The 27615-nt window shown below is 38.4% G+C and overlaps 1 protein-coding gene across 5 annotated transcripts in view; it reads left to right on the top strand.

The window, feature by feature from the left end:
• Positions 1–22334, top strand: part of ARHGEF7 (Rho guanine nucleotide exchange factor 7) — a 131464-nt gene extending 109130 nt beyond the window's left edge. For 3 of the 5 annotated variants that reach the window (XM_069878394.1, XM_069878426.1, XM_069878409.1), the window contains 5 exons: positions 3333–3422; positions 6554–6730; positions 15664–15763; positions 16402–16456; positions 19341–22334. In XM_069878394.1, coding sequence (XP_069734495.1) covers positions 3333–3422; positions 6554–6730; positions 15664–15763; positions 16402–16456; positions 19341–19463 — 545 coding nt within the window. In that variant the 3' untranslated portion in view covers positions 19464–22334. Of the gene's footprint in view, positions 1–3332; positions 3423–6553; positions 6731–8211; positions 9565–15663; positions 15764–16401; positions 16457–19340 lie in introns of those variants that run through there. The other 2 variants (XM_069878402.1, XM_069878418.1) reach the window with 2 other exon arrangements.
• Positions 22335–27615: the final 5281 nt, after the last annotated feature.

Genomic DNA, 27615 nt, shown 5'->3' with positions numbered 1-27615 from the left:
TTCTGCAGAATACTTACTAGCTATATTCTTAAAATGATCCTGGTAGGAGCTTTTGCTGAGCTGGATGTTGGAATGCTGGGTATTGCTACTGATTCGAAGACTAGGGCTTCTTTGGTCACTCTTGCTGAGATCCAAAAGTCTGCAGTCGTCTAGAAATAAGGTCATTTGCTAGTGTCTGTGTCCAAATAAATTCCAGAGCTTTAGACTGCTTGAAGTCTGAAGAACACTGCTGAACCAAGGGAGATTGAATCATAGAATCATAGAATCACCAGGTTGGAAGAGACCCACCGGATCGAGTCCAACCATTCCTATCAAACACTAAACCATGCCCCTTAGCACCTCGTCCACCCGTGCCTTAAACACCTCCAGGGAAGGTGACTCAACCACCTCCCTGGGCAGCCTGTTCCAGTGCCCAATGACCCTTTCTGTGAAGAATCTTTTCCTCATGTCCAGCCTAAATCTCCCCTGGTGGAGCTTGAGGCCATTCCCTCTTGTCCTGTCCCCTGTCACTTGGGAGAAGAGGCCAGCACCCTTCTCTCTACAACCTCCTTTCGGGTATTTGAAGAGAGCAATGAGGTCTCCCCTCAGCCTCCTCTTCTCCAGGCTGAACAACCCCAGCTCCCTCAGCCGTTAGACACCCACAAGTCTATGGGGACGGATGGGATTCATCCAAGGGTACTGAAGGAGCTGGCGGATGTGCTGGCCAAACCCCTTTCCATCATCTTCCAACAGTCCTGGAAGACTGGGGAAGTCCCACTGGACTGGAGGCTGGCTGATGTTGTGCCCATCTACAAGAAGGGTCGCAGAGAGGACCCAGGAAACTACAGGCCTGTCAGTCTGACCTCAGTGCCAGGGAAAGTCATGGAGCAGGTGATCTTGAGTGCTATCATGAAGCACATGCAAGAGAACCGGGTGATCAGGCCCAGTCAACATGGGTTCACAAAAGGCAGGTCTTGCCAAACTAACCTGATCGCCTTCTATGACAAAGTGACTCGGCTGCTGGATGAGGGAAAGGCTGTGGATGTGGTCTTCCTGGACTTCAATAAAGCCTTTGACACAGTTTCTCACAGCATTCTGCTTGATAAATGTCTAGAGAAACAGAAGGGTTAAAATCTGGATGTTGGGATAATTTGGGGTGGAGGGAACATTAATGTTATCAAGCAGCCACAATATTCATTTAGTTGTCAGTGTTATTCTATTTCTTCCTTAGAAATTTGTGTGAATGGATAGTTCTATATCAATAAAAGACAGGGTGTTTATTCTGAAGGCCAGATTCTTTTACTGCAACCTCTGCTTCTCCATTTCCATCCTCTGCTCACGGGCTTCTTAAGGTAGACTGTGCATTGAGTGTTCAACACATGAAGTGTGTTATTGTGAGCATTGTCTCACTGGTTTTAGTAGGGTTGGAGGGAGAAAAAGCTTTTCCTCAGGGCATTGTTGGTTTGTCTGAGGTGGAGGTTCTTCTGAGCGTGTGGTGAATTTCATATGAACCTGTGTTCATGGATGTACAAGTGGATGTTCTAGTTCAGGATGTTTTATCCTTATGGGAAGGTATCTGTTAAAGAGAAGTTTAAGTACTGCAATACGGTGTAATTTTGAATGGTGGAGGATGGAGATTTAATAGCTGTAATGACAGCGGTAAAGCTATCAACTTACATATTTAGAAATTATTAAAGAACACTTAGTGAGATGAGATGAGAGTCCTTTTTTGAGGGAGGGAGAAGCTCTATATCTTGCAAATGTATTGGTTTACTCCTAATTAAATTAACACCTTTCAGTATTTTGTATGTAGGAGATAACCTTAAATAAAAAGGGTATATGGTGGCTTTAAGTCAGTGTGTTACTTACAGAAAGGCTTATTTTTGATATTCATCCTTCCCACCACCTTGCATTAGTAATTAGAATCTTCTGTTGTATGTTGGTACTTTCAACCTTTTCCAGCTTCTGAAACTGTAGAGGTTTTCCAATGAGGAACTTCATTTCAACTTAAAGGTTATTGATAAATAGGTTTAGATTTTATTTATCTTCTACGGAATCCCAGGGATTTGTGGAGTATGTTTTGTGAACTACTATGACACAGTAGCATAATATCAGACAAACCAAACTAAGAAAAGTATTTCAACTGAGTGTCTTCACAATACTCATTTCAGAAATGAAGTGTTTGTCAAGCTACTGTAATAACATGGTGCGACATTATAACGACAATGTAAGTCAAGTATTTTTCCTGCCTTGGAAGAGAAGTAACCTGGCCTTTGGAGTATGTTGTGTCTCCTAAACTGTGGGAAAACTGTAGCAGGTCAAGATAATTTCTTCAGCAGTTAGCTTGCTACCTGATCCTGACAAACATTTGCGCAGTTGACTTTGTTCTGGTGATAATAAATCACAAAAACTAACAAGATGCATTTGCTGACAGGGTATACTACTACATTTTGATAGTGAAGGCAGAAAATCTTCAAAACTGGCTTTTCCCTCACACTTTAGGGGAGAAGAACAGGAAAAATACTTTTAAAACAACAAGTCATCTTGCCCTAAACATAGACTCCTGATTCCTTCTAAACTAATGGTAGAATTACCTCTAGAGTTCAGTTTGACTTGAATTTCTTTGTTGCAAGTGAATAATTTGACAGCGTTTTTACAGAGTTCCCAAAGGAGAATATTTGCTGTAGAGCACTACCTTTAGAGACATTTTGTCATGTTAAGCTTGAGCAGTTAGATTTTTATTTAGTGGCACTGTTTGTATTTACAGTATGAGAAGTTTAATTACTGTAGTTTAAAGAGGTATGCTTAGGTGACATTGACATCTTTCCTGCTGTACACTGGACTGAAATTCTGCTGACATTTATGTAATGTTAATTCTGCTTTTATTTTTCAGTAGTTTAAAGGGGTAAACCTGATATGAATACAAAACCCTAAAGTTACCAAGATTTCTTTTCTGTGACTTAACATGTTCCTTGATTTCTTTGATTAAATAGTAAAATAATGTTTATATAACGGCTGGGGTATACAGCTTTTTTTCAGTTTAATGGCTGTTTGGTCTAGAACCAGAGTGGAAACCTGTGCAACTTCAGATGCTCAAAACTTCTTGAATGTGTGGGTAATTATTCTGACTTGAGGGTTTGTTTTTCCCTGAGCATTTCAAAATAGGATTCTGTCTTTCTAAACAGTTACTTTTGCTCATTGAAGTTTGATATTTAGAATGGGTTGATTAAGAGAATTTTGAAGGTTGATTAAGCTGAACTTGGGTTTCTACTAAATCATAGTGATTTACTTCTGTAGATCTGTATTAAGAAACATAGCGGTGTTTAAAATTCTATTTCTTCCATTGATTCTAGGTACAGCTGCTTTAGAAGAAGATGCTCAGATTCTTAAAGTCATTGAAGCATATTGCACAAGTGCCAAAACACGTCAAACACTAAATTCAAGTAAGTTAGAAAGTACTGAAATAGTTAACTAAACCACAAATCAGGTACTTTACAAAAGAGGAGGATGTTCTTAGGCCTTTGCAAGTAGCAAGCTGGACCTGGAAGAAGTAATGACCTGGTTTTGGCTTAGTATCAGTGCCAAGTGTTTTGATTATTGGATGCCAAGGACATGTTTAGAGACTATATAATTATTTTAGAATTTAAAAACAAACAGACAAACAAAAAACCACTAGTGACTACTTGTCATGGTTTAAAATTGCACGAAACCTTCACCAATGAATGAAAGGTGTCTGAACTGAATATGCGAGTTGATCCATATGTATTTTGATAAATTTCAAGAAGCTGGTAAGTGATGAGGAGGAATGAAGAAGTAGTCATAATTTTGGAGAAGTGTACTTTCATCTTGTTTTGTTCAACAAAGGGTTCTGCTATGATGAGTAATCTAGATCTATAAAAATTCATTTAGTTTTATTGACACTAGTTGTTTTTAATATGAATTACAAATTTTAATCCCATCTCATAATTTCAGGAGAAATTGTTCTTGGATCTATGTGTTGCTTAAAGCCATTTTTAGTTTCTCAGATCAATACCTAGCTTTTTGAAAACCTGTAACGTGCCTCTGGGGTCCTACTTCATTTAATCCAAATCAAGGTTGCCATGTGGAGTTCCTCTGTATTGTAAGTAAAACATTGTGCAAAGCAGGGGAGTCCACCAGCATGTGTTCCCTTTACACAAGGAAGGAAAAAATGCTGTTGCGTTTGTTCCAGTTTGCACAGTTTTTGCACTGTTGAATACCTATTTATTTTGGGGATCCTTGGAACACAGTATAATGATCCTGAAGTACTTGGCTGGTTTTGCTGTTGTCAGGAACTAGAAGAGCAGACATTATAATTTACTTCGTGTCCACTAAAGCTGTTTACACTTGCGGCACTAATCCCTGTTACTGCTGTCCACAGTCTTTGTGCCTGTTTTGCTTCCAAGGGAAAGCACTTTATGCTGACAGTTGAGAAGTTTCAAAACGCAGTTGCAAACTTAGTTGATGGATTTTCCCAGTATGTTTTCACTTACTATTATCACCTGGAAAAAGTCTAGCTAGTTTGTATTCATATGTACTTTAAAATAGGAGTATGGCCCTTGTATTACACTAGAGAAACTTCTGAAGTAACAGCAAAACCTTACATTTAATTTTTCTGTCTTGATGAACCGTAGGTCTCCAAGATGATAAAATCAGCAACTATTATATCATTTTTTTTATTAATACTGACTTGTTTTATAGCCCTACAGTCATTACAGTACTGTGTTCAATTGGATAAAAGGAAATGAATGTGTTAAAATCCTGAAGATATACTGTTGTTCCAAACAAAATCAAATGAGATGGTTGCTTTTTAAACATTCTGACTGTGATTTTTGATTATTTGCAAGCGTCATGTGACAAGAAATGGTTGGGGAAACATTTGCACTTGCACAGAACTGTGTGTGTGCAGATATAAAAGGGATATGAGGTTTTGTTTGGGTTTTTTTTGCTTTTTTGCCTATTTTTTCCTTTCTATGTATATTTAAGAAATATACTTATATTTAAGAAATATACATAGTGCCGTGGGTATCATTGCATACATCAGAAATCAGCAGCTTTTATTTGCTCTTAATTGCAACGCGAAACAAATTTTTTTTATTGATTAAGCACATGGCTGCTTTGTTTAGAAAGAACAGTTTTGTCATCTAAGGCTTTAGATTTCAAAAAATCCATTTTTAGACTGGAATTGGGAATGGAGTTAAAAAACAATCATGCTGGAATTACTTCTATGGGAGCAATAGTCAGTGTAAGAGAATAGAATGAAGGAGTTGCCTGTCATCTGTGAAATAAATACGCCCTTTTTTAACATAGCCCTTTCTTAGCTCCATGTTGATATTCTGCCTGTTCCTCATAGCACTCACTTGGCAATTCTCCTACCTGCACCTTAATCCAAAGCTGAAGGGGTGCTGCTTTTGGCAATGTCAGTTCAGGAGAGCTGTGACACTGGTGCAAACTTTTTTCAGTTGTTTGAGTGGGGAAGACGAGTTTAATTTGGGAAGCAGATGCAAATTAAAGATGCAATAAGTGTTTCACTTTCTCCTGCTGCTTATATACTGAGTTTATTTTGCATTATTGCAAAAGAAGAAGGGTCCTTGGCTATGTTTGACCCAGTTCCCTAGACATCTTAAAATATTTAATTGGGAAGATAGATTCAGATAGAGGTGTGTGAGAGTTTAGAATGGACCAGACTGTTACTGTTGCCTTTTGGTCCTGTTTTTCTCTGAGTTAATTTACTACACGATTAAACAAATAATGGGGGTACAGGCACAGATAAACTGTTCGTTGACAGTCCACTTGAGTGGGTGCAAGTTGTTGCTGCTGATATAGAAACTCAGCAGCCCTGCTCTGCATGAGAACCTTTGCTTTTTCCCCTGCATTTTCCTCTTTACAGTGATGGCACAAGCACTTCTGTGGCTGTGTTGTGAGCTGGTGGGGAAAGGACCTGCTTGAAAAAAGATTATTTTATTTTTATAGGGTTAATTTTCATCTGAAACTTCCCTGACCTGGTTCACCAAGCAACTGTAGAAATGACTGTGTCATTGCAAGGGAGGGAAAGGATGGAGGTACAGATGTGTGGTGGGGAAGGGGCTGTTGCTTTTCATATGAGCGCTGGATCATGCTGGCTTACTGTGTTTATTGCTCTGTCCCCGATCAAATCCCCCCAGACCAGAACTGACTCCATACTTCAAAAGAATGTAATTCCCTCTTCCAAAAAATAATCTACTTTACAATAGGATTTTGGTTATTCAAAATTCTCAACTGATGCTGCCTAGAAGCTTAAAAACCACTTTGAAAATTGTATTGTAACATTTCAAACGTTATTACATGCTGAGTGTAATTTATACCTAAACTCCAAACAAATTTTAAAAAAAAAAGTAAAAGAAAAAAAAAGAAAGCTTTGGTGCCTTTTTAACAATATTTTCTCTTTTCCTTCTCTTCCCATCACCTTTTTGCTTTTTATTTCATGTGTTTGGTTGTGGCTATTCCTTACGTTCTCCTCCTCATCCCACCTCTGCCTATCCACATCCACCATTTCATTTCACCTATACATCCTTAGCATGGCAAGGCACTGACCTGATGCATAATCACGTCTTGGCTGATGATGACCAATCAAGTCTAGACTCCTTGGGTCGTCGCAGTAGTCTTTCTCGTTTGGAGCCTTCAGACCTCTCAGAAGACTCTGACTATGACAGTATATGGACAGCCCATAGTTACAGAATGGGGTCTACATCTCGTAAGAGCTGTTGCTCATATATCTCTCACCAGAACTAATGCACTTCTGAGCTTTTTCTTAACAATTGCTTGTTGTATCACAGCCTGCTTTTCTTAGATGTTTTCTTGCTGTTCCTTGTCTCTTTAATGTGATATTTTAACAACTTCTGAGGGAGCTTCTGAAACTTCAGTTATACCTGGTGGAAGGCTCTATTGCCAATTCAATACACGTACAAAGAAGTCATTCTAAAAAGTGTATATCCTGTTAAGGATGATATTTCTCAAGCGTATTTTTTTTAAACTGACAGATGTTGATTTGTAGCTCTGAATGTTTTTGGGTTTGTTATTTTTTCTTTTGACTTGGTCAGTGTAGCAACAGGTCCTTTCTTTTTTTTCCTTTCTTGTTTTCGATACAGCACATTTTTGTACTTTGTACTGAAACCATACTGGTTTGTGAGCTGAGTGCTAGCGATATGGAAATACCTTAGTGCTAGCGGTTGGGTTTTCTACATATTACTGACAAAAACCAAAGCTGATTGATAGAGTAAGAAAAATGCAGCTTAAATAAGCAGTACAAGAGATGTAAAATAACTCAGATTTTCACATATCTGGCCCGTTTATTTGGAAGAGCATTTGCTAATCCATAAAAATTTCTGGTTTTATACTGCTGTCTTTTCCTCATTGCTTAGATGTTTATATGAAGGACCACACTGCTCTCCCCTCCCTGCACCCCGAGTCTGGCAGTTGTCATGAAAGCAAGCAGTCCATGCTCATTACATGTAGTGTAATTATCAATCTCATGTTACCTGTGGTCATGCTGTCACTTTACTGTATGCAGTAGTGTGGCAGAAAGCAGGGTCTAGATGTTTCCTTGCCTGTTGAAATACACAGCTGATAGTTTTCAATTGACCATTCATCTTGAAAAGACGAGATGAAAATTGTTCCCTGCTGGAGGCTCAAGTGTTCAGCATCTGAAACTCTAGGTACAACTGCAATCACATTGGCTTGTTTGAAGTTCTGAATAATAGAATGCTTGGCTTTTTGGTTGTACTGTTTGGAGCACGTCTGTGACAGATTTTATTGTGTCTTGTAACTTCTTTCACGAGCAGGTTTATTTTCAGCAGCAGCTCTTCACTTACATTTGTGTTGGCTTTTCAGAGAACTGTGACACGCTGTGCACAGCTGAAGGTCTTGAACCTGCACCCGGGGCACTGCTGGGGTGAAGCGCTTGTGATCTGTCTTGTAGATAATGTAATTGGCAGTAAAACAAAAATGACATGTTTTCTAAGTCTTCATTAACATTAGGGAAAAGCATGTGATAAAAGGACAGAAACAGTTCTTATTTTCACCAAGGTCCCCAAATGCAATTCCTTTACCGCTTTTCAAGTAAGCGTGTTATCCAGGTATTACTCTATGAACAAATTCAGAATAATCATAGTGTAGTTAACTGCCACCTGGGAACTCAATTACACTGTTTAAAAGATAATCAATACCTTTCTGCAGGTTACATGATCAGAAAGTCAGTAATTGCTAGATGTGCATGATTCCAGAAGGTGATCAGTATGGAGAAGCTATTTCAGAGCGGTTCACATCTGCAGACTTGCATTCAGTCTTGTTTAATCACCTGCTTTATCCTCTCTCGCTGTTGTTGACATTCAGAAATGTGACTAACAAAAGCAACAGTGCTTACCCAGGAGGTTTTTCAGGAGTACATTTTACTACTAGTCATGTATTAACGTAATGACCAGGAACTTGTGTATGTTGAACTTTCTCAAAGTGGGGGAGTGTTGCCTAGAGAAATGAGATAAGTACGTGTGCTCCATACCATTCCACAACACATTTGTAATGCACTTCACTCCCCTCTACATTTCAGTTTTTGGGTTTTTTTTTTTAAACATATATGGAAAGTATGGATTGTTTTGTTTTTTCTTTTTTTTTCTTGTTTCTTAAGTCGTGGTGTTCTAGTTGAATAATGTTTTCTGCATTGGATAAATGATAATTCCTTTATGTCTGTTTCATGTTATATAGTGTAAATATGAGTTTGGAATACAGTTGTTGCACTTGAACTTTCCTTATCACACAATGTTTTGTTATCCAGATCTGAAGATTTTATTGACTTTCTATGCACCAAAGTTTTGACAGTTTACCACCATTAATTATTGTAGCATTTAAGTCATTAACTATTATCACAATTGTGATCTCTCATATTAACATCACCGCACATTTAAAATCATTCCATGTCTTCAGTGTTACAAACCATAAACTACTGTGAACTGATCGGGACTATTAATGCAACATGCTTAAAGAAAAGAAAGAAAAAAAAAAAAAGAAGCAAATGTGGAAATGGTGGTATTCAGTCCAAAGGTTCAGTGTTTCTATTTTTGTGGAACTTTAGTCATGATAATAACAGTACCTTATGTTTATGCAATTCTGTAAATTATGTGTACAGTTACACTGGAAGGATGGAGCATCTGAATTAGAAGGTAGGTTCAAGCCATTGTCAGCCCCTCTTCACATGGCTTATGCAGTGTTTCCATAAATTGGTATTTGCCATAAATTGAAACCAACCAATTTTAATTGGGTGTTTTGCATAATCTTGCCAAAACACAGTAATGTGTATATAGTGACGTAAAACATAGGAAAGAAATAATATATATTGTGCATTTCATTTGTGAATGGGAGAAGCCATCTTTAGTAGGTGACTGCCTTTTGAAAATACAATATGGATGTATATCTGAATGTTGCATTGTACTGTACAGTATGCATATTGTTTGTGGTTACATATATCAAGTGTTTTGTTTTATATAAAAAGGACATCTGTTATGTACAGTTGAAATAAATTTTGCATTTGCTAGACTGTGACTTTAATATTTAATTATTACACAGGGGGAAAGGACAGCATAACTTCTAAGTTAACACTTAATTCCCTCTTCTCCCCATGCCTCCTTTCTCTCCTTCCCTTCTTCCCAGAGGAATCAAACACTGAAGTGAAAGCTTTTTTGACAGAAGTCTGTAATCTTTGTTTAATGTAGTTGACAACTACAGGAAATTCAGTGTAATGTGAAGTATGTATCCTTCTGTCTCCTCTTTTCTTAAAAACGTAACTATTCAGAGATGTTGCTGTCTATAGTATGTTCTTCTGTTGCCTCCCTCTCCCCTTAATTGATTTGACTTCTTCATTTTTTGAATTGGTGTATTCTTCATGAAAGCATGGGCTGAATTACTGGAACAATATAAAACTTACTTGTGCTGGGCCTGTTATCAGAGAGAGATTTTGTGAATATGTTATCGGTTTCTATAACCTTACATATTTTCAAGTTTTTTTCTCGTTAAAACTAGAGTTGTCTTTTAGTGTTTCTACTTAAAAGATGCTCGTGTTTGAGTGAATTTAAATAAAATTATAATCTAATATACATACTAAAATGTTCACATTAGAATAAATGGCATAATTGCCTGTTTCTACTAAAAGGTCATAACATTTGTTTTCCTATGATTGTAGCAATTCTAGTTTTAGCCCTATAGCCCTCTGGTTGGAAGTTTTTGTGTTGTTTAGTGAAGTACAAGAAGTTTAGTGGGATAGCTCTTTCTAAATGTTGTTTTAGAAATATTCCTCTTCTTCAGATGGTGTCTCTTTCAAATTCTTCATTTTGTTTTTCTATAACCAGCACTTCCATAATGTTTCAGTCCACTAATTATTTTCATTTTACTTGTCAAAACATTTTGCTGTAAACTGCATAGATCTGTCATCTGGATCATGTAGGGATTTTTCTTATTTGTGTTTCATTATTAGTTAGAAAAAAACCCAAACAACACCAACCCACAGCTTCGTGCCAAAAAGTTTCTTGTTACTCCCAAGAATCTACAAAGAAACTTGGTGTTTTTTATACAATGAACTTGGTTTGGCCTGATGTTTCAGTTCTGATTAGTTGTTATCTGTAGAAGATATTAAAGAGCTCCCTTTTGACTTTGGTAGATCTGTAGCATGAAGGATTTTTCTTTTCAGTGCTTTAATCTCAACACACACTCAGAGTGTGGGAGCACGATTTTTAGAATCTCATCAAAGATTCATTGAGAAAGAGAAGGTTAATTTGAGAGGTCTGCACATCTACTTTAACATCTTCAGTGTAACTATGACAATGAAACGCTGAATGTTTTAAATGACAAGTAATTTTTTTTTGTCTAACATTTGCTTTTCCAGGAGATGTATTTACACATCTGTACATATGGTGACTAATGGTAGATCTAAAGAGTCGTGTATGTACATATTTGGTTTTCAGTGGCGAGTCAGACTGCTGTCCTTGAAACTCAAGCAAATAATTTTGAAGAGCTTATTAGCTTATGATGAGAGCCTAGTCAAGTTGGTGTAAATATACCATCACATTTTTCAAGTACTGTTTCTAATTTTTCTACCTTTATTGTGCTTTGTTTCCCTCATTACCTCTCCTAATCACAATAAAGGTATGAAAAAGTGAAGGAAATAGCAGTACTTAAGATGTGGAACAGAATTATGGCTGATGGCCTGAAATTATGTCATGCATTTGTTAAAATTAACTGCCATCACTATGGGTCTAACATGTATTGGGTAAATTAAGACCTTTATAGTCTCTGGAAGAAGGCAAACCCTTTATAGAGTGTCACTGTGAAAGTACCTAGGTTGAGCTTTCTCCTCCAAGTGGGCAGATGGAGGAAGGGACCCCATTCTTGATTAACTGTGGAGAGTTGGCTTTTAACTGAGGCCCTGAGGTTCACCACATTAAATACGTGGTATGAATATCCACTTCCATTTTATTGCTGGCTTAAATGGTTCCTGGACAGACAAGGTCTTTGAACACAGGTGACGACTTAATATCTGGTTAAAGTGAGAAGGAGTCCAAATTTCATCCTCCCTCTCTTCCTTTCCTCCTGTCTGATGTCATACGATCTGCACAAAAGTTCTGGATTCTCTTCATGTGTCTGCTAAAATATTCAGAACAAAGGACCAGACCAATTATCAGTACAGCTCCTTATGAAGCCTGGTTTCTGTCAGGAACCAGCATGGTGCCGTATCAACCAATTTTTAAGATGTCATGCTCCCTTGGAGGGTAGTGAATAAAAATCTGGGGATGTGCGTTTATGCTTGCCAACAGACATTGCTGAGAACCTCTGTGTCTTTCAGCCTGCACTCGAGTTTCTTCCTGCGTTGGTGTTAAGACCTTACTCTGGGGCCAGGAGTGATATTGTACTGGTTTCAGACGGGTATCTCTCATGAAGTCTTTCAGCCACATAAATATCCAAACAGGTTTCACCTTTCCTTTTTTTCCACAAATGCTTTGGACTGTTTGCTGATCTGGGCGATTGATTAGGCTGGGAAGGGCATCACACATGGAAAAAAAGCAAGGAGCCGTTACCCACAGGACTGTTCTTGTATATTACGTAGTAGGTATTGCTAGGGTCTCTGGCTCTGGTCTGAATGCTGAGTGGACTATGTTATTTAGCCTGCTTTACTCTGGAGGCTAGATTTGCTAAGCCCATAATTTAAGGTATGATATTGGCAAAAAGCGTTGTCATTCTCTATTTTCCACCCTAGAGCTGGGAGATACTGATACTGAATAGGTACCGTTACGTTGGAGTTTAACAGATGAACTTAGTTGAAGCTTGATCATAGTAGTTGTTTTGTCTTAAATATGCAACAAACTTCTAAACAGTAGGGTTGGTCTTCTAAGACCCTAGATCTAGGCATTCCCCATTGGAAAGCTATGGTATCTTAATCGGCCCTAACATTTGTTAGCTGATCTTGAAGTAATTGTTGGGGTTTGCAAAACATCCTTTCTTCTCCCATCCACCTTAATTTACTTAGTACCCTAGAGAAAAAAAAAAGGAAAAGAAAACAAAATGAAACCCTGTTTTCTAAAGCTTTGGATGGGTGTTGTCATCCACCACCTTTTTAAAAAAATTAGTATTTTTGGCTGTACTATCTCAAGGTGATTTAGGGCTAGAGTTGTTGGGAGGTTTATTTAAACATTGTCTTCTGGAGTATTTGGAAGGTGATTGAGTAGTGTCTCTTAATTAAATTTAGCATGAAACTTGCACATTTAGGTTTGAAGAAAAGCAGATATGGTAAATTAAAGTGACTTTTGGTCTCCTGCACTACTTCATGAAAACTTGTAACACCTCTCAAAAGAGGTGCCGAGGATTATCTTAAGTTGCAGCAACTTATAGACTATCTTTTTAGTACAACTCTGCATGAGAATCCCATTGTGCTGTAACGCAGCCCTCTCTTCATGTCCTAAAGCTGTAGCTTGTAAACTTTTCTGAAGAGAAATGGTTACGTAGAGAAAAGCCATAGGAAATCTGGTGGAGGCACAAGTTGCAATTAGGGAATATTGCTGAGTGCCAGCAATGAGGTGGCTCTGCTTGAAGTCCATGCTGGACACATAACAGCCAGAAAACGTGTCTTAAAGAAGAAAAGCAGGACAGTGGAGTAGCTTTGTTTTATCTTTGGAACTTGATGTGTCAAGTTCCCATACTCACTACTGTGCCCATACTCGTTTGGTGGCAGGGTCCTTTGCTGCAGGATAGATGGACTGTGTGTTTTTACCTTCCATAAGCAAGCGCTTGTAGGGTTTAGGAGAAAGATCCATAACCAACAAACCACCCAAAAAAATCAGAAAAAGCAAACCAAGATGAAGTAAAAAGCAGCGAGAGTTCTGAGATAGAAATAAAAAAGTTGCATGACTGTGGGTATCGAAGCAATGAAGGTGAGGGTGAAACTTGTGGTGTCTTTAATTCCACAGAAGTTAATATTTTGTGGCACAAGGAGGTCAGTGTTCACAGCAACAGTTTTGCATCATCTAAGCGTGTATGTGTACTTTGTGGTCTCCTTGTGTGTATAATGTTGGTGAACGTTTTGTTTTTAATGAAACTGCATTCTGTGTCTCAGTAGTATTGGGTGCTTACTGTGCTATGCTGTGCATACATAAAGATATGCTGGTGTAGACATCTGTTTCACATGCGTGTGTATATATAACCTTGCAGCTGGGACCTATTTTTTTAAGCTGTCTACTCCATGTTATTTTTTGCAAGGACCTGTGTTACTCTGACCAGGCAAAGACAATTGGATGCAGCTCTATACAGAAACAAATGTAATGCACTGCTCCTTTTGGTTACAGGGAGTCATGGATGAGAAACAGATGGCAGTTCTCTTCCTTTGGTCACTGTCTCACTCAGCATGTGCTGGGCTGAGGTGCTCCACATTGCTACAGAGACCTAGAATGTAGTGGTCTGATAGCATCTGTTGTCAACTAATACATAAAATAACATTTAGCTTGCTGTTCTGTGTTACCTCCTGGGCTAATAAAGCAGAGCAGTAACTGATTAACTGAAATAAACATAAGATGACTTTTTACAATAAAAGATTGACAGCACAAACAGGAAAATGTCCTTGAGCTCCATACAGAGTTTGGTTATGCTTGTTTTATAGGTTGTTCCTTCCATGGAAATTAAGTGGGACTGGAAGGGTATTAACCCTTAAAAGGTTTTTTCATGCTTAAGATTAAGAACTTACAGTTTTCAAGGACAAGATTCTGTTCTCAAATCTGCAGTTATCTTTATTCTGTAAAATTTTGACCATCACGTAGTGATATATTAGATCTTTATTGTCATCTTAAGGAAACTATTTTCACCATTAAAGGACATTTGTCATTGTTGGCTGAAATAGTTTAAATAGTTTTGCAGTACGTGTTAAGCTATGGTCCCTACAAGCTCGTTGTTCAGAACTCAAGACTGCAGCTGTTAGGGAATTATGTATTTTTCAATGAACTTAATTTCTTCGTTTTTTTTGTTTAGTTCATGATAAAACTCATAATCTGTAGAAGAAAAGCATTGTTATCCCAAAGCAGCTGTTCAGCAAGAGCTGATTTCTTCTGACAGGCATGCACCCTGTAGTACCTAGTTATAAGTTCAAACTGTACTAGACTTAAGATATTCCTGATTACTTAAAGTTCATTACAGCTAACCGGTTGTTGAATGTACCTTGTTTGTTAAAAGTGATATCTTGATTAAAATATCCAAGAACTTTAATGCCTTATTTGCTGCGTTTGAATTCTGAACAAATGCTTAGACAGTAATTTACAGACCTTCTTTAAAAAATGCCTGTAGTTTGTTGCAGCCTAATTAAGTAACATTTCTAGAATTCATACTTTGAGTGAATGGATGCAAATCTGAACTGTAAATTTTTCTATTCAGAGCTACATTTATAGAATCTATGTATAAGCTTTACCTACAAATTGTAATGATCATGAGAAATGCTTTGAAGAAGTTGAAATGTTTTGAGCTTTTATTGTCTAACCAGTAAGTGCTTTTTAAAACATATTTAATACAAAGTATGTATTTTATTTGGTAGGAATTTCTTATAAGACTAAAAGATAATCTGTCAGTGTATGTATATGTGTGCACACACAAATGAGTTGTTTATAGTGTTTCGAGGGAATGGAGTTTTAACTTTTTTCTTTTTCTTCCATCACTGTATCATTTAAAACCACTATTCTGCCCCTACTGATAGTGCAGTGAGTTTAGAGTGGAATTATTTCTTGAATTCGTATCAGTGTGAGATCAGAATCTGTCCTTGAGGCTTACGTCACTGTTACTTAAACAAATCTATCTCAAAGTCAGCTATAGTGAATTTGTATAGCTTCTACTGATATTTGAATGCGAGCTGCTCATAAATGATGTAGCATCCCCATCGATGGCACAGGAGCGTCAGCAGCAGCCTAGGACTATCAGACAATTTTTGGTTGTTGTAAGGCTCGGGTTTCAAATATAAAAAATATGCCAGTAACTTGTGTGTGGAGGGAAGGGGGAAATGGAAGTGATACACCTGGTCATGCAGGTATATAATGCAATGAATGAAGTAACGATCTTTAAAATGCTCCAGCAGTGTTGGCGAGTTGCTCATTTTGTAATTTATTTTCACCACAGGTTCCCGTAAAGAATCGGCTCCTCAAGTTCTGCTTCCGGAAGAAGAAAAAATTATTGTAGAAGAAACTAAAAGTAATGGTCAGACTGTTATAGAAGAGAAGTAAGAGAACATTTAATGAATGGTGGATTAAACCAGTAAACTTAGCACTCATCCTCCTCTTCCCGTTTCCCATTATAGTTGTGTGTGCATGGTATATTTGTGGTAGGGAACAGAGCTGTTTGGAGTAGTCTGCCAGTCCTTTTAAGTGCAGTTGGCCTTCATTTAAATGCTTGTAGTATGGTTTCTTTGTTTATATTATGCAGCTTATTCCTTCTGGGCCAATATCTGATTTGTTTCCCTTGTAAATAATTTATCCAAGTGCTGCAGGATATTAACTTGGTGCCACCTTCCTAGTTGGTGTTTGGTGTCATTCTATTTTTTTAGTAAAATGTACGTTGGAAAGGAAATGTTCTGTTACAGAAATCTGTAATATAGAAAACAGTATAGGTCCATATGAGTTTGAGAGGTGTGTCCTGTCACACAAGCTGGTAACAGGTCCTTGCATTATTGAGAAAAAACCAGGATAAGAGATTGATTTTTTGATAATTATATTTTTTTTTTTCAAACAGGTTTGAAATGAGTTGTTAGCTGTGGGTTTTGGGTTTCTTAAATGTTTTTTCATTTGTTTTGTCTAATTATAGATTTAGACAAGTATTTCTGAAAACTTGTTACAGATTACCTTCTTTTTTTCATTTTAGAAGTCTTGTTGACACAGTATATGCATTAAAGGATGAAGTACAGGAGTTAAGACAGGTTAGTAACTTGCTACAATTACAGCAACATGGAGAATGGAAAGATGGAAGACTTATGGTAAAAATAAATGCGGCTTGTAAGTTGATTAACTTTGACAGGAATGAACTTGGAATTTTGGACTAGATTCACTTTTAAAAGTAAAAAACCAATTTGACAAAAAGTACCCTCTTTTGTGGTTCTCAGTACTTGGAGCACTAACCTGTGAGAACAGTGTTAAGTATCCTGTCTCTGAGGTGACTTCCTAAGCAAAATATGCTTACAGAGACTGTGTAGTAGTAATTGCTCTTGAATTTACAACTTTAGTGATACAAATGTCTGGATATATTTAGGTCTTTGTTAACAGTGTTTCAGAAACCCGAACCCCTCTTGTTGAATCAGTTCTCTTATTTCCAGAGATGAAAGTCCTTTTCAGTGTCTACCACGTGGCCTTTTTAGATGAAGGCTTCAGGTTAGCTTAGGGTACTGTTCTGTCACATGGAGGACTTGTGCAGCATCTCGCCTGAGTTGTTGGTATGGAAGTTGCAGATGATTGTAGGAAGTGTGCAAAATGAGGTGTTAAAATATCTTTTCCTTGTCAGGACACAGCCTGTTAAAACCAAGTTAATGCTGCTGCACATATTCATTGCTTAACTTGTGGGCAAAAAAGCATTGAATTATTCTCTCTCCAGTGTGTGAATTTGCTAACTGACCATAACAGTTCTGACTCAGGAAGTCGGATAAAATCTCCTGTGTTAATGTAAAATGGATTTGTATTCAAATTACTGTAGGCTTTGGACTATAAACGTGAATCCTAATTCTTCGCCCTTCTGTAAGCATGCCTTGTACTTCTAAGGATGTCATATACGTTCCTTGAAATAGGACAGTTGATGACCTAAATTCTGCTGTTTCCCACATATAAAGAACTTTTATCCCAGGCTTGATGCAAATTTAACCATCTTTTTTAAAAATATAATTCATGTAGTACAAGCAGCAATAATAACCCATGAATATTTTTGCAGTCTGGCTGCTTTTCTACAAAGGATGAATGTGCTGCTTCACTGAGACCCTGCAGATGCCTGTGTGACCCTAAACAAAAAGTCATTTTCTCCTGAGCTGCTCTCTTTTCCGATGCCTTTCCAAAGAAATAATCTTTCTCTCACTCCTGTGAATCTTACATCATCCAAAGCCAAGGCCTGTTAAAGCCTGAGTTTGTTTTCTTGTATATTTGGAACCTCATCTTAGAGGCATTTATTGGTCTAGTGCTGTAATGTTGTCAGCTAGAGAAGTGGCAGAAATAATCCCTGAGGCGGAAAGGTCCCAAGTGAACAAGGCTTTTATGGATAAAGGCTCTCTGGGAGTATGTATTGCACTGGTTGGTGTAGATCCCAGACTGCTGGTTGGAGAGAGTTACCCAGCAAAGTGGGATCCCTCCTGATTGCAGCTTCCACGGGTTATTCATAGCTGTTGCTCCACAGGAACTACACTTGAATACTACAGCCCTGAACTGGCAGTAAATGAATGAAAAGGAAAAGAAATCAAGCCTGTACCTGCAAAAAAAAAAAAAAAAAAAGAACGAACGAGCTGGGGTTGTTTAGCCTGGAGAAGAGGAGGCTGAGGGGTGACCTCATTGCTCTCTACAACTACCTGAAAGGAGGTTGTAGAGAGGAGGGTGCTGGGCTCTTCTCCCAAGTGACAGGGGACAGGACAAGAGGGAATGGCCTCAAGCTCCGCCAGGGGAGGTTTAGGCTGGACGTTAGGAAAAAATTCTTTACAGAAAGGGTCATTGGGCACTGGCACAGGCTGCCCAGGGAGGTGGTTGAGTCACCTTCCCTGGAGGTGTTTAAGGCACGGGTGGATGAGGTGCTGAGGGATATGGTTTAGTGTTTGATAGGAACGGTTGGACTCGATGATCCGGTGGGTCTCTTCCAACCTGGTTATTCTGTGTGATTCTGTGTGATTCTGTGAAATTTCTTAGTTTCTCAACAGACTTGAAAAGGGAATGGAGTTAAGGAGGGGACACCTATTGTTCCCATTCTGTTTCTAGAAATGTCTGTAAATCACAGCCAAAGGGAGTCCAGTGGGACCCCTGGATTGCAGATCTGTGTTTGTTAAACACCTGTAGACTTGTTGTCTTGGGGCCTTAATATAATGTTATCTTCTGGTTACTTCCCCACTGTAGCCAGCATCACCTTGTCCTGTATAGGGTTCAATAGTGTAAGCATTAATGTGGTTGGTAGTTGGCATCCTTATGGTCCTGTTGTTTGTGGTGTTTCTAATATTACCTCATGACATTAAATATTGAGAACTGAATCTCTCGTTAATACACATGCAGATTGGTGCTGTTCCTTGAAATTCAGACTCCTCTTAGGCTGTTGATAGTCTGGCTTAAAATTTAGTCACAAAACACTTTGCAGAGAACATAATGGTTTTTGAGATAGTTCTCTGAACTATTTACTTTCCTAATGAAGCTATTTAATTTGCATCAGGTTTTAATAAGCTTTTCTGAGATTATGAAACTACTTAAAATCTCAAGAGGCTCTTAGGATATTTCTTCTACTCATTGCTCAGTTTTCTGTTAACAACAACTATATTCTACTTTTCACTGATCAGATTTGAGCATAAGAATTCAAGATTGTTACTAGCAGTTGTATTATAAAGGATCCCTAAGTATGAATGGGAAATAGCTGAGTTTCCATTTGGTGGCTTTTGTGGCACTGTGTGAAGTAACCATGTGTAACTTGTGTGATTTTAATAGAAGGCTTTGCTTTTTAACAGCTAATAGCAATCTTACTGAGAAGAGCCTTCAGAATTTGTAGTTGACCATGTATATGTAGTCAGAAAAGATCTATTTAAAAAAAAATACAACAAAACCAAAATGCTGATATTTCTGTCTTCTATTAAACAGGATAACAAAAAAATGAAGAAATCGTTAGAAGAAGAGCAGAGAGCTCGCAAGGACTTGGAGAAGCTTGTTAGAAAAGTTCTAAAGAACATGAATGATCCATCTTGGGATGAAACCAACTTATAATTATTTTTTTTTCTTTTTTTTTTTTCTTTCTATTGAAAGACCAGTTGTAAAACTGAGCTGGGAAGCCTTCTGACATTAGTCAGTGTTGCATCAAGAGCACTACAAAACAGGATTTAACTGGATCTACTGATTTCTTACTCTGAACACATAGAAACAGTCAAGCCATTTACTGAAGCAATCTATACTTTAAGTGTGGAGACTGTGGATCCTGAACTCTACTAAACTTAATTTGTTTGCATCTAAATTACCTCATTTTGCAGAAAGTGCAGCACCTGACTAAAAGTCCATGTTTTTCAGTGGCTTTTTAATTAAATATATATTTTTCTTGTAAATATCTGTAATTTTGAATGCATATGTGATTGATGTATCAGGGCTGATATGTTATTTTTTTTCTCTTGTTATTCTAATGGTCACAAGTGTTAGAAATGACGGCAGTACTGTCTTACCTAAGAAAGGTTGGAGTTTTGTGGCTAATTATGGATTTGTTCCAAATTACCCACTCATCACACATGCAAATTTAAAAACCTATTTTTCCTATTGACCACTGTATTTAAAGCCTTTACTGTTATTTATGTCTGTGCATACATTTTTAAACAGTTTACAATTCTTTAAGAACAGTATTAAAATGCAGAAACTGTTTATTGATGGTAGAAACAATTTTTAACAAAACTAATGCCCATGATCTACCTTCACGTACACTTGTTTGGCAGACTAATCTGTTGTGCTTTGGCCACCAAAAGACTGATGTACTTGCCTGCTTTTTATGGCTGTGATTTGTAGGTGTCTGTGTACTACATTTTCTATTGTTGTGCTTGAACATACAGCTGGCTAATAATTTAATAGATCATACGGTTTGTTACAGCAAAAAGAAAAAAAAAAATCAATCTAATCCAGAATTTTCTGAATAAATTGTTGCTATTTATATTTTATGGTCACAACAAATTTTAGCTAACCTCTGTGCTTAAGACACACAGGCGAGGCCAGACATCATTCAGAGCTTTGTTTTTATACCACTATGTAAGACTCTATGGAATTCCCAGACTGTGGAAGGAGAGTTGCTCCTTTCCCACCCTGTTTTCGTAGTGTTTTGATGATTTCTGTCCTACTAGGACTTAAATGGAAGCACATCTGGAAATAAGATCTTTTTAAATCATACTGTAAGTCATAATTTGCACTGCTGACAATTTGAACATACATAAATGAACATTTATTCCCTAGTCTGATAATCGACATTGCTGCAATTCTTCATTGTATTTAAAATAGGAGACGCTGCATCACTGCAAATGGTGAGCTTCAGTTGGAGCATTTAAAATACTAAGCCCATTAAAGCTTATTGTAAATGTTTCCTTGATTTCAGCAAACTTTGGATCAAACTCTAGATGATGCAGTTTTGTTAGAGGGGTTTCTTCAGTTGACAGTCAGAAGTGCAGGTAGAGCACAGACCTTAGTCACACCTTTTGTCCTCCTGATTTTTCTAGTGCCCTTTAACTCCTGTTAAATTTAATGCAAATCTTTGGGCAAATGTTTATATGAACTTTAATGAGTTGGAGCCGGGATAATTTGGGTGGAAAAGTGTCATGCACATTTTTAATCTAATGAAAAATGTATTTTTAAAGCTGTCTACTTGTCTCAGTCAAGAACAGCTTTTTTTAAATAGGAAAGAATGTCAATGATTACATACTTGAGAAACAATTCTGTGGGAATGGATGCTTAAGAATCTGAATAGACAATTAGTTGTCCGATTTAAAAAGCTGAATATATTTGAAGGCATTTTAATTCCCACAATTTAAAAATGTCTTCCTTTGATTCTAAAGGAATAGACTGGATAAGAAAACTTGAAGTGTCTACAGTATCAGCCGCATATATTCACAGAACTTTATGATAATTCTTGATACCAAAATCCTTACCTGTTTGTGGTTGCACAAAAATGTGGACTGACATTTATAATTATCTTCATAATTAGAAAATACTCTTACTAAAAGCTAAGTGATACTAATCCCTGCAAATTTGTAGAATCTTGGCTAAATTTAGCTTTGGGAATGTTGATAATTAGAATCTTGCTAACATTTTTACTTTCTGACATTCAGGCTATTTTCAGAGTGAAATTTAATTTTCAGTTGAACATACATGAAAGGACATTCCAGAGGAAGAAGTATAAAAGGAAAACATGAATCTTAGCAGTATTTAGGAAACTTTAACTCAGGAACAACTTACATCATAACAACTTGTTTTCCATTATATTGTAAAGAGTGACGTTGCTATGTAAATTTGCTGACTCTTAGTACCTGTGATGATTATAATTTCTGACAGTACCCCTACACTGACATCTAATGAACATGCCTTAAACACTGGGGTGAAGCAGTTGTTAAATAGGACCAGGACTTAGGGACTGATTTTATTCAAGGTGGATTGGGATGACTAATTTTTACAATTTAAAATAAAATTACAAAATAATTTAAAAAAAAAAAGGAAAAAGAACCTAATATTGTAGGTAGCTTTTGTCTCAAGTGCAGAGAGCGAGCTTCAGGCTTTTGGGAACCAAGGAGAATCTGAACTTCTTTCTTTGACAATTTGTTATACTGTATATAGATTGTAAATTTCACCATGGATCTTCTGAGTTGTTGGAAACTTTATATAAGCATGGATAAATGGGGCACTGTTTATTTAACCTATTAAAGGGTTATTTCTTTGCTCTCATCATTTAGGGATGAGGAGTTGAAGCCATTTCTTATCCTATAGATGTGAAGCACTTTCAGTTCTAAACTGTCCAAAATGTAGCATAACATTTCTCTGTACTTACTGATGTATGTGTGTTTGTCTCACCGTGTCATGGCATCTTAAAGATTAAACAACTGACCGCCTTTGTATAAACCTTCTTAATGCCAATCATTTAGGGAATTTTAGAGTGTCTGTTTACGGTATCTGTGGAGAACTTGAGTTTAGTTTAGACATCACAGTAATATCCTGGTATGGACTACTAAAGTGTTTATGCTACATTGTTGTAATTAAACTATGATTTTTTTTCCCCTACCCTATGAAGTGTTACATTTCATCTAATATGCGGGCTACGAGAGTAAGGAGGAAAATGGCTTTAATTCCTTTTTTTTTACCTTTCATAGATAATCTATTTAATAGCTGATATACTGTATTGAAAGGGTCTTTTCATGGTCTTTATAACAGCAAATTAATGCCTGGAAAACAAAACAAAGCAAGGGTTGTTTAGAGGAGTGAGGAGGAGGATCATAACTGTCTTGCACTGAGGAATTTTCACTTGGCAACCTGACCTGCTAGGGGAATGAAAGAGATGGAGGAGATCAAAGAGGGAAGGTAATGAAAGGAAATAAAGCAAGAAACATGAAATCACTGCAGAAATAACATTAAGTACTTGTCTACGTGCATGATTTAAATTAATGGACCTGAAATTTGTGATAGATGTGTATCTTAGAGACTTTACTTAGCTGATGCCATATGAAATGGAGGGGGGGGTGATTTTTGTGATAGGAACATCATTGCTATTGCTTTATGCAGCATGACAGGATGAGTAATGAAAAATGTAAGGAAAAATTTGGAGAGATAGCTTCGGTCTTTGGACAAGGCATTTAAAAGGATTAATAACTGAGCTTAGATGTATGAAGTAATACAGTTTTATTTTTGCTTGGGAGGTATGCTTGAAAAGAACAGACGATGTTTTATAACTTTAGCCAGAAGAAAGCTTGCATTTTCCAAATTTTCCCTTGGCTCATCATTTTAAAGATGAGTTTTCCCCACAGCTTGAAATCCTCATTTACTTTTTCACGTGAAGCGTTCTGGGGATTTTCTTTCTGTGCCTATTTTATCATGGTGAGTTGACCTTGGCTGGCTGCCAGTTGCCCAACCAGATGCTTTCGTATTCCTTAACGGGAGGAGGGGAAGAGAATAAGATGGGAAAGCTCATGAGTTGAGGTAAAGACAGGGAGATGATTTATCAATTACAGTCACAGACTCCACAGGCTGCAGGGGCAGCCTGTACCAGCACCTAGAGCCCTTCACCCCCCTCTTTCTTTGATCTGGATCTTCACGAGGTTATTTCTCAGGGTTTTTTCACACTGCTGCGCTCTTGAAGTTCTTCCTGAGGCACCACTTTCTTGGCTTCTCCTCACAGAGTCCACACTCCAGACCTCTGCTATCAGCACCTGGCACATAAACAGAGTATGTTTATTAACAGGAGTGAGTGGGTTCAGGAAAGCTTCCCAGATCCTGTATATAATACATTAAAACCTTAAATAGCTATTCAAACATTAAGCATTACCTTAAATAATGCTTTTTGCCCAACTCTGCCTGCGAACTTGGGACACACGGCAGGAGTGAGAAGGGTTAGGAAGGCAGATGCTCACTATGGCAGATATGAGAGAGAGGCAGCTCTTAGTCTGATGGGAACAAAAAATGTTTTCTCCCTCACTGGTTTCCAATTTCTTGCCCTTTCCTTTACTGAACATTATTATTTTTTTTCAATCACTTGCAGAATTTCTTCCAACCACAATATAAGTAGTGCCCAGCAGGTGAAATCCATCTCTATTTCATTATTGCTTATGAAAGGTGTTTCTACTGTTAATAATCCATCAGTTACTTTGTTTTATAATTATTGTGAGGTGGTTGTCAGTTGCCCACCCAGAATACTGGGAATGTTTTCCAGCTCTGTGGTGTGCTTTGACAATCAGAGGAAAAATACATTGTCAATGTCTTCAGTATTTGGGGTTATGGAAGGAGGGAGAGGGTGGGTTCATCAGGAATGTGTAAGGCGAAAGGAGAGAGTTACAGAACTGCTTTGGGACTGGTCATGAGAGAGAAAATAATTGGCTGTGTTGGCCACTCTTCCTTCAGGTAGTGTTGAACCTGGAGCTGAAAATTTTGATGATATTACAGAACAGGTTGGTAAAGAAGCAGATAAAATAGACAGTTTGTATTCAGCTACCCGTACAGTACAAACATTTTTTTTGTGCTTGTAATGGGATGGATTTCTGAGGAAACAGCCTAAATAGATCCTGAGATGCTTCTTGTTCCACGTGACTGCAGCTACTAGTGTTTCCCTTGTAGGGCTGTACCACTTTGAACTGCTGCTGCTTGTTCAAAGGGTATCTAATTTATACACTGTTAGAGCTGTTGTACCTAGTAGGCTGAGGAATCTATGTGCAGAACCTAATTGCAGTGGGCACCTTTGCTTGCTGTGATAGGGCAAGAGATGGGAAAGGAGGGAGCACGTATCAACTTGATTTATGGGAGTGAGGGGAGCTGTGGGTGGAAGATATATATATATATATCTGTATGTATGCCACTAGACCCACGGTACTGATGGTGAAGGGTCCCAGAAATGTGGAATTTGCACTTTGGAGAAACACTGATGTGAAATTTGAGATGGATTTGCTCTCCATGCTTCATAATCTGGGGAAGTCATGTAGGCTTGCTGTATTTCACCTTGCGTACTCTGCATTTGAGCATTCTCTTTGTGTGAATCAAGTATCCACTGAGAAGGGAAGCTGAACCTGGGTTTGGAACTAAATTAACCTCCTGAGCTTGACTGCCCTCAAGGTACTGTTCAAGCCCAAATCTGGTTTTTTGTGTTGTTAGAAGGAAATAAGAGCTACAGCTCCAAGAGTTACTGTGAAGAGCTACAACTGTGTTGCTTTTTGCATAGTGCAAATCTTAGTAGTCCATAATTTGCTCTGCTGCTTTCATTAGATCCTGAACGTTCTCACTGATTTCGTTCCCTTCCTCTGCTGAACGTGCCCAGGCTCTCCTTCATGCATGGCAGAGCTTACTTCTCTACTTCAAGAATATTCTTAGGGAGCTATGAATCCGGACTGCCCCCTGTTTGCCTGGCTGTCCCACATACACCTGCAGGCACACCTGCTGCCTTTCCAAGTGACGTGGCAGTGCTAACACACCTGGGAAGGTAAAGCCCTGTGCACATCTCACCCTGTCCTGACTCCTTTGCTTAAGCACTTGAGTCTCATCTTGAGAATGGTTTTAGGCTGATATCTAAAAGGCAGTGGAGGCTGATATAGTGAGAAAGCTTTTACCTCCTGCTACGTACTGCTCCCAGAAATGTGGTGTGCTGTATGTGACACCCAGGATACCATAGAATCTGAGAATATATCCAGTTGGAGGGGGCACATAAGGATCATCAAATCTAGGTCCGTGCCCCTCACAGGGCTACATTAAACTAAATTATATGACTAAGTGCATTATCCAGACACTTCTTGGACTCTGATGGGCTTGGTGCCGTGACCACCGTTCCAAGGACCAACCACTCTCTCAATGAAGAACCTTTACCTAATGTCCAATCTGATGTAACATGTCGTTCTAGAGATTACCCAAATAATTATTATTTTCGCTCAGCTTTTTTAGACATGTCTTGCCTGTCAAGCAGCCTATGGTAGCTTGGTGTTTGCTATAGATGGAGACGAGTGATAGAGAAATAGTATGTTTTTACAATATTTTTCCAGCAGGGGACCGTGTTAGCTTCTGCTTTGTCAGAAACTACTCACATTTGTATGCTCTGGTAACCATTGGGGTTAGCGGTTTTTTGTATATTTTCCAGCAGCTTTTCAAGCTCCAGGAAATACAGTCTGCTAACCTTTTGTCCTGTAGAACAAAAGTAGATGGTCACAGCTGAAAGTCTTCATGCAGAATTTGACCTAGCCGCGTGTATGGGATTTGTATGGTTTGTTTAGCACTTCCCTGTGGCATGTGTGACTTAGCCTAGTGTCTACATTTAACATCACAAGGGCTCTTGCAGCATAATGCAATGTGAAGTTGACACAGGATCAGGTTTATTGTGAGGCAAAACTAAGCAGGGGATTTGGCTGTGATCTCTAGCTCGTTTGATCTCGGGTATCACTCTAAGGCAGGCAGAATTTCAGAGGAATTCAGAAATATCCACTGCTGCAGGAATAGTCTTACCAGCTCCTACAAGAAGTCTCCGTTCTGAGACCGAATTGCGAAAATACTGGGATGGTGCAATGCATGCTCCAAGCATTATAGTCTCTCATTATTATATAATATACCAAGCAAGATTTCTGCTGGAAATATGAGATACAGGACTGTTTTACCTGTGCTGGGAATGTGAGAGAGAAATGCACTCCTTCCTGCTGGCAGAGAGGGAATATGGTCACTGCCTTGGACTTGAAGCTAAGCATTTGAAAATACAAGTTCAAGAAAGTGACCTGACTCTGCCTTGCCCTGGCCATCAGATCATGGAATAGTAGGGACTGGAAGGGACATCTAGAGATCATCTAGTCCAGCCCTGAGATCTTCAGAAGGATTTCTGCCTCAGTATTCAGACCTGGTTCCACGTGTCTGCTAGCTGTCGCACTTACCATCTTTAATTTGCTGTCATTATGAACACAAAGCCACGTCCTCTAGGCATTCCAGAGCACCAAGATGTTTCGAAGTGCTGAACAGGATGTGGCAGCCCAAGATGCTTTCCTATTCTTTATCTGTGTCTTTAACCGCATTTGTCTCTAAGGATCTCTCTTTACTCCACAGAGTTACACTATAGTTCCTTTGTATCCTTTAGGTTAAATAAGAAATCATAGAATTATAGGATCATAAAAGAGTTTGAGTTGGAAGGGACCTTAGTGATCACCCCGTTCCAACCCCCCTGCCATGGGCAGGGACACCTCCCACTCGATCAGGCTGCCCAGGGCCCCATCCAGCCTGGCCTTGAACACCTCCAGGGATGGGGCACCCACAGCTTCCCTGGGCAACCTGTGCCGGTGCCTCACCACCCTCACTGTGAAGAATTTCTACCTAATGTCTAATCTAAATCTTCCCCCCTCCTATTTAAAGTCATTCTCCCTCATCCTTTCATTATGTGCTCTTTTAATAAGTCCCTCTCCAGCTTTCTTGTAGCCCCTTGAGGTATTGGAAGGCTGCTATACGGTCTCCCTGGAGCATTTTCTTCTCCAGACTGAACAACCCCAACTCTCTCAGCCTGGCCTCATAGCGGAGGTGCTCCAGCCCTCTGATCATCTTTATGGCCCTCCTCTGGGGGTTTGGTCTGATACGATCCCTAGACCTCATTAAGATGACTCTAGGTTTGGTATTTGACCTTTCCCCTCTGTGATCAATTGTCATACGTGACAGTGCAGTTAGGCCATCATAGAATCCTATG

Source organism: Phaenicophaeus curvirostris, chromosome 1, assembly GCF_032191515.1.
Source record: "Phaenicophaeus curvirostris isolate KB17595 chromosome 1, BPBGC_Pcur_1.0, whole genome shotgun sequence".
In the NCBI taxonomy this organism is placed as follows: Eukaryota; Metazoa; Chordata; class Aves; order Cuculiformes; family Cuculidae; genus Phaenicophaeus; species Phaenicophaeus curvirostris.
This window is presented reverse-complemented; position numbering and strand designations above follow the sequence as displayed.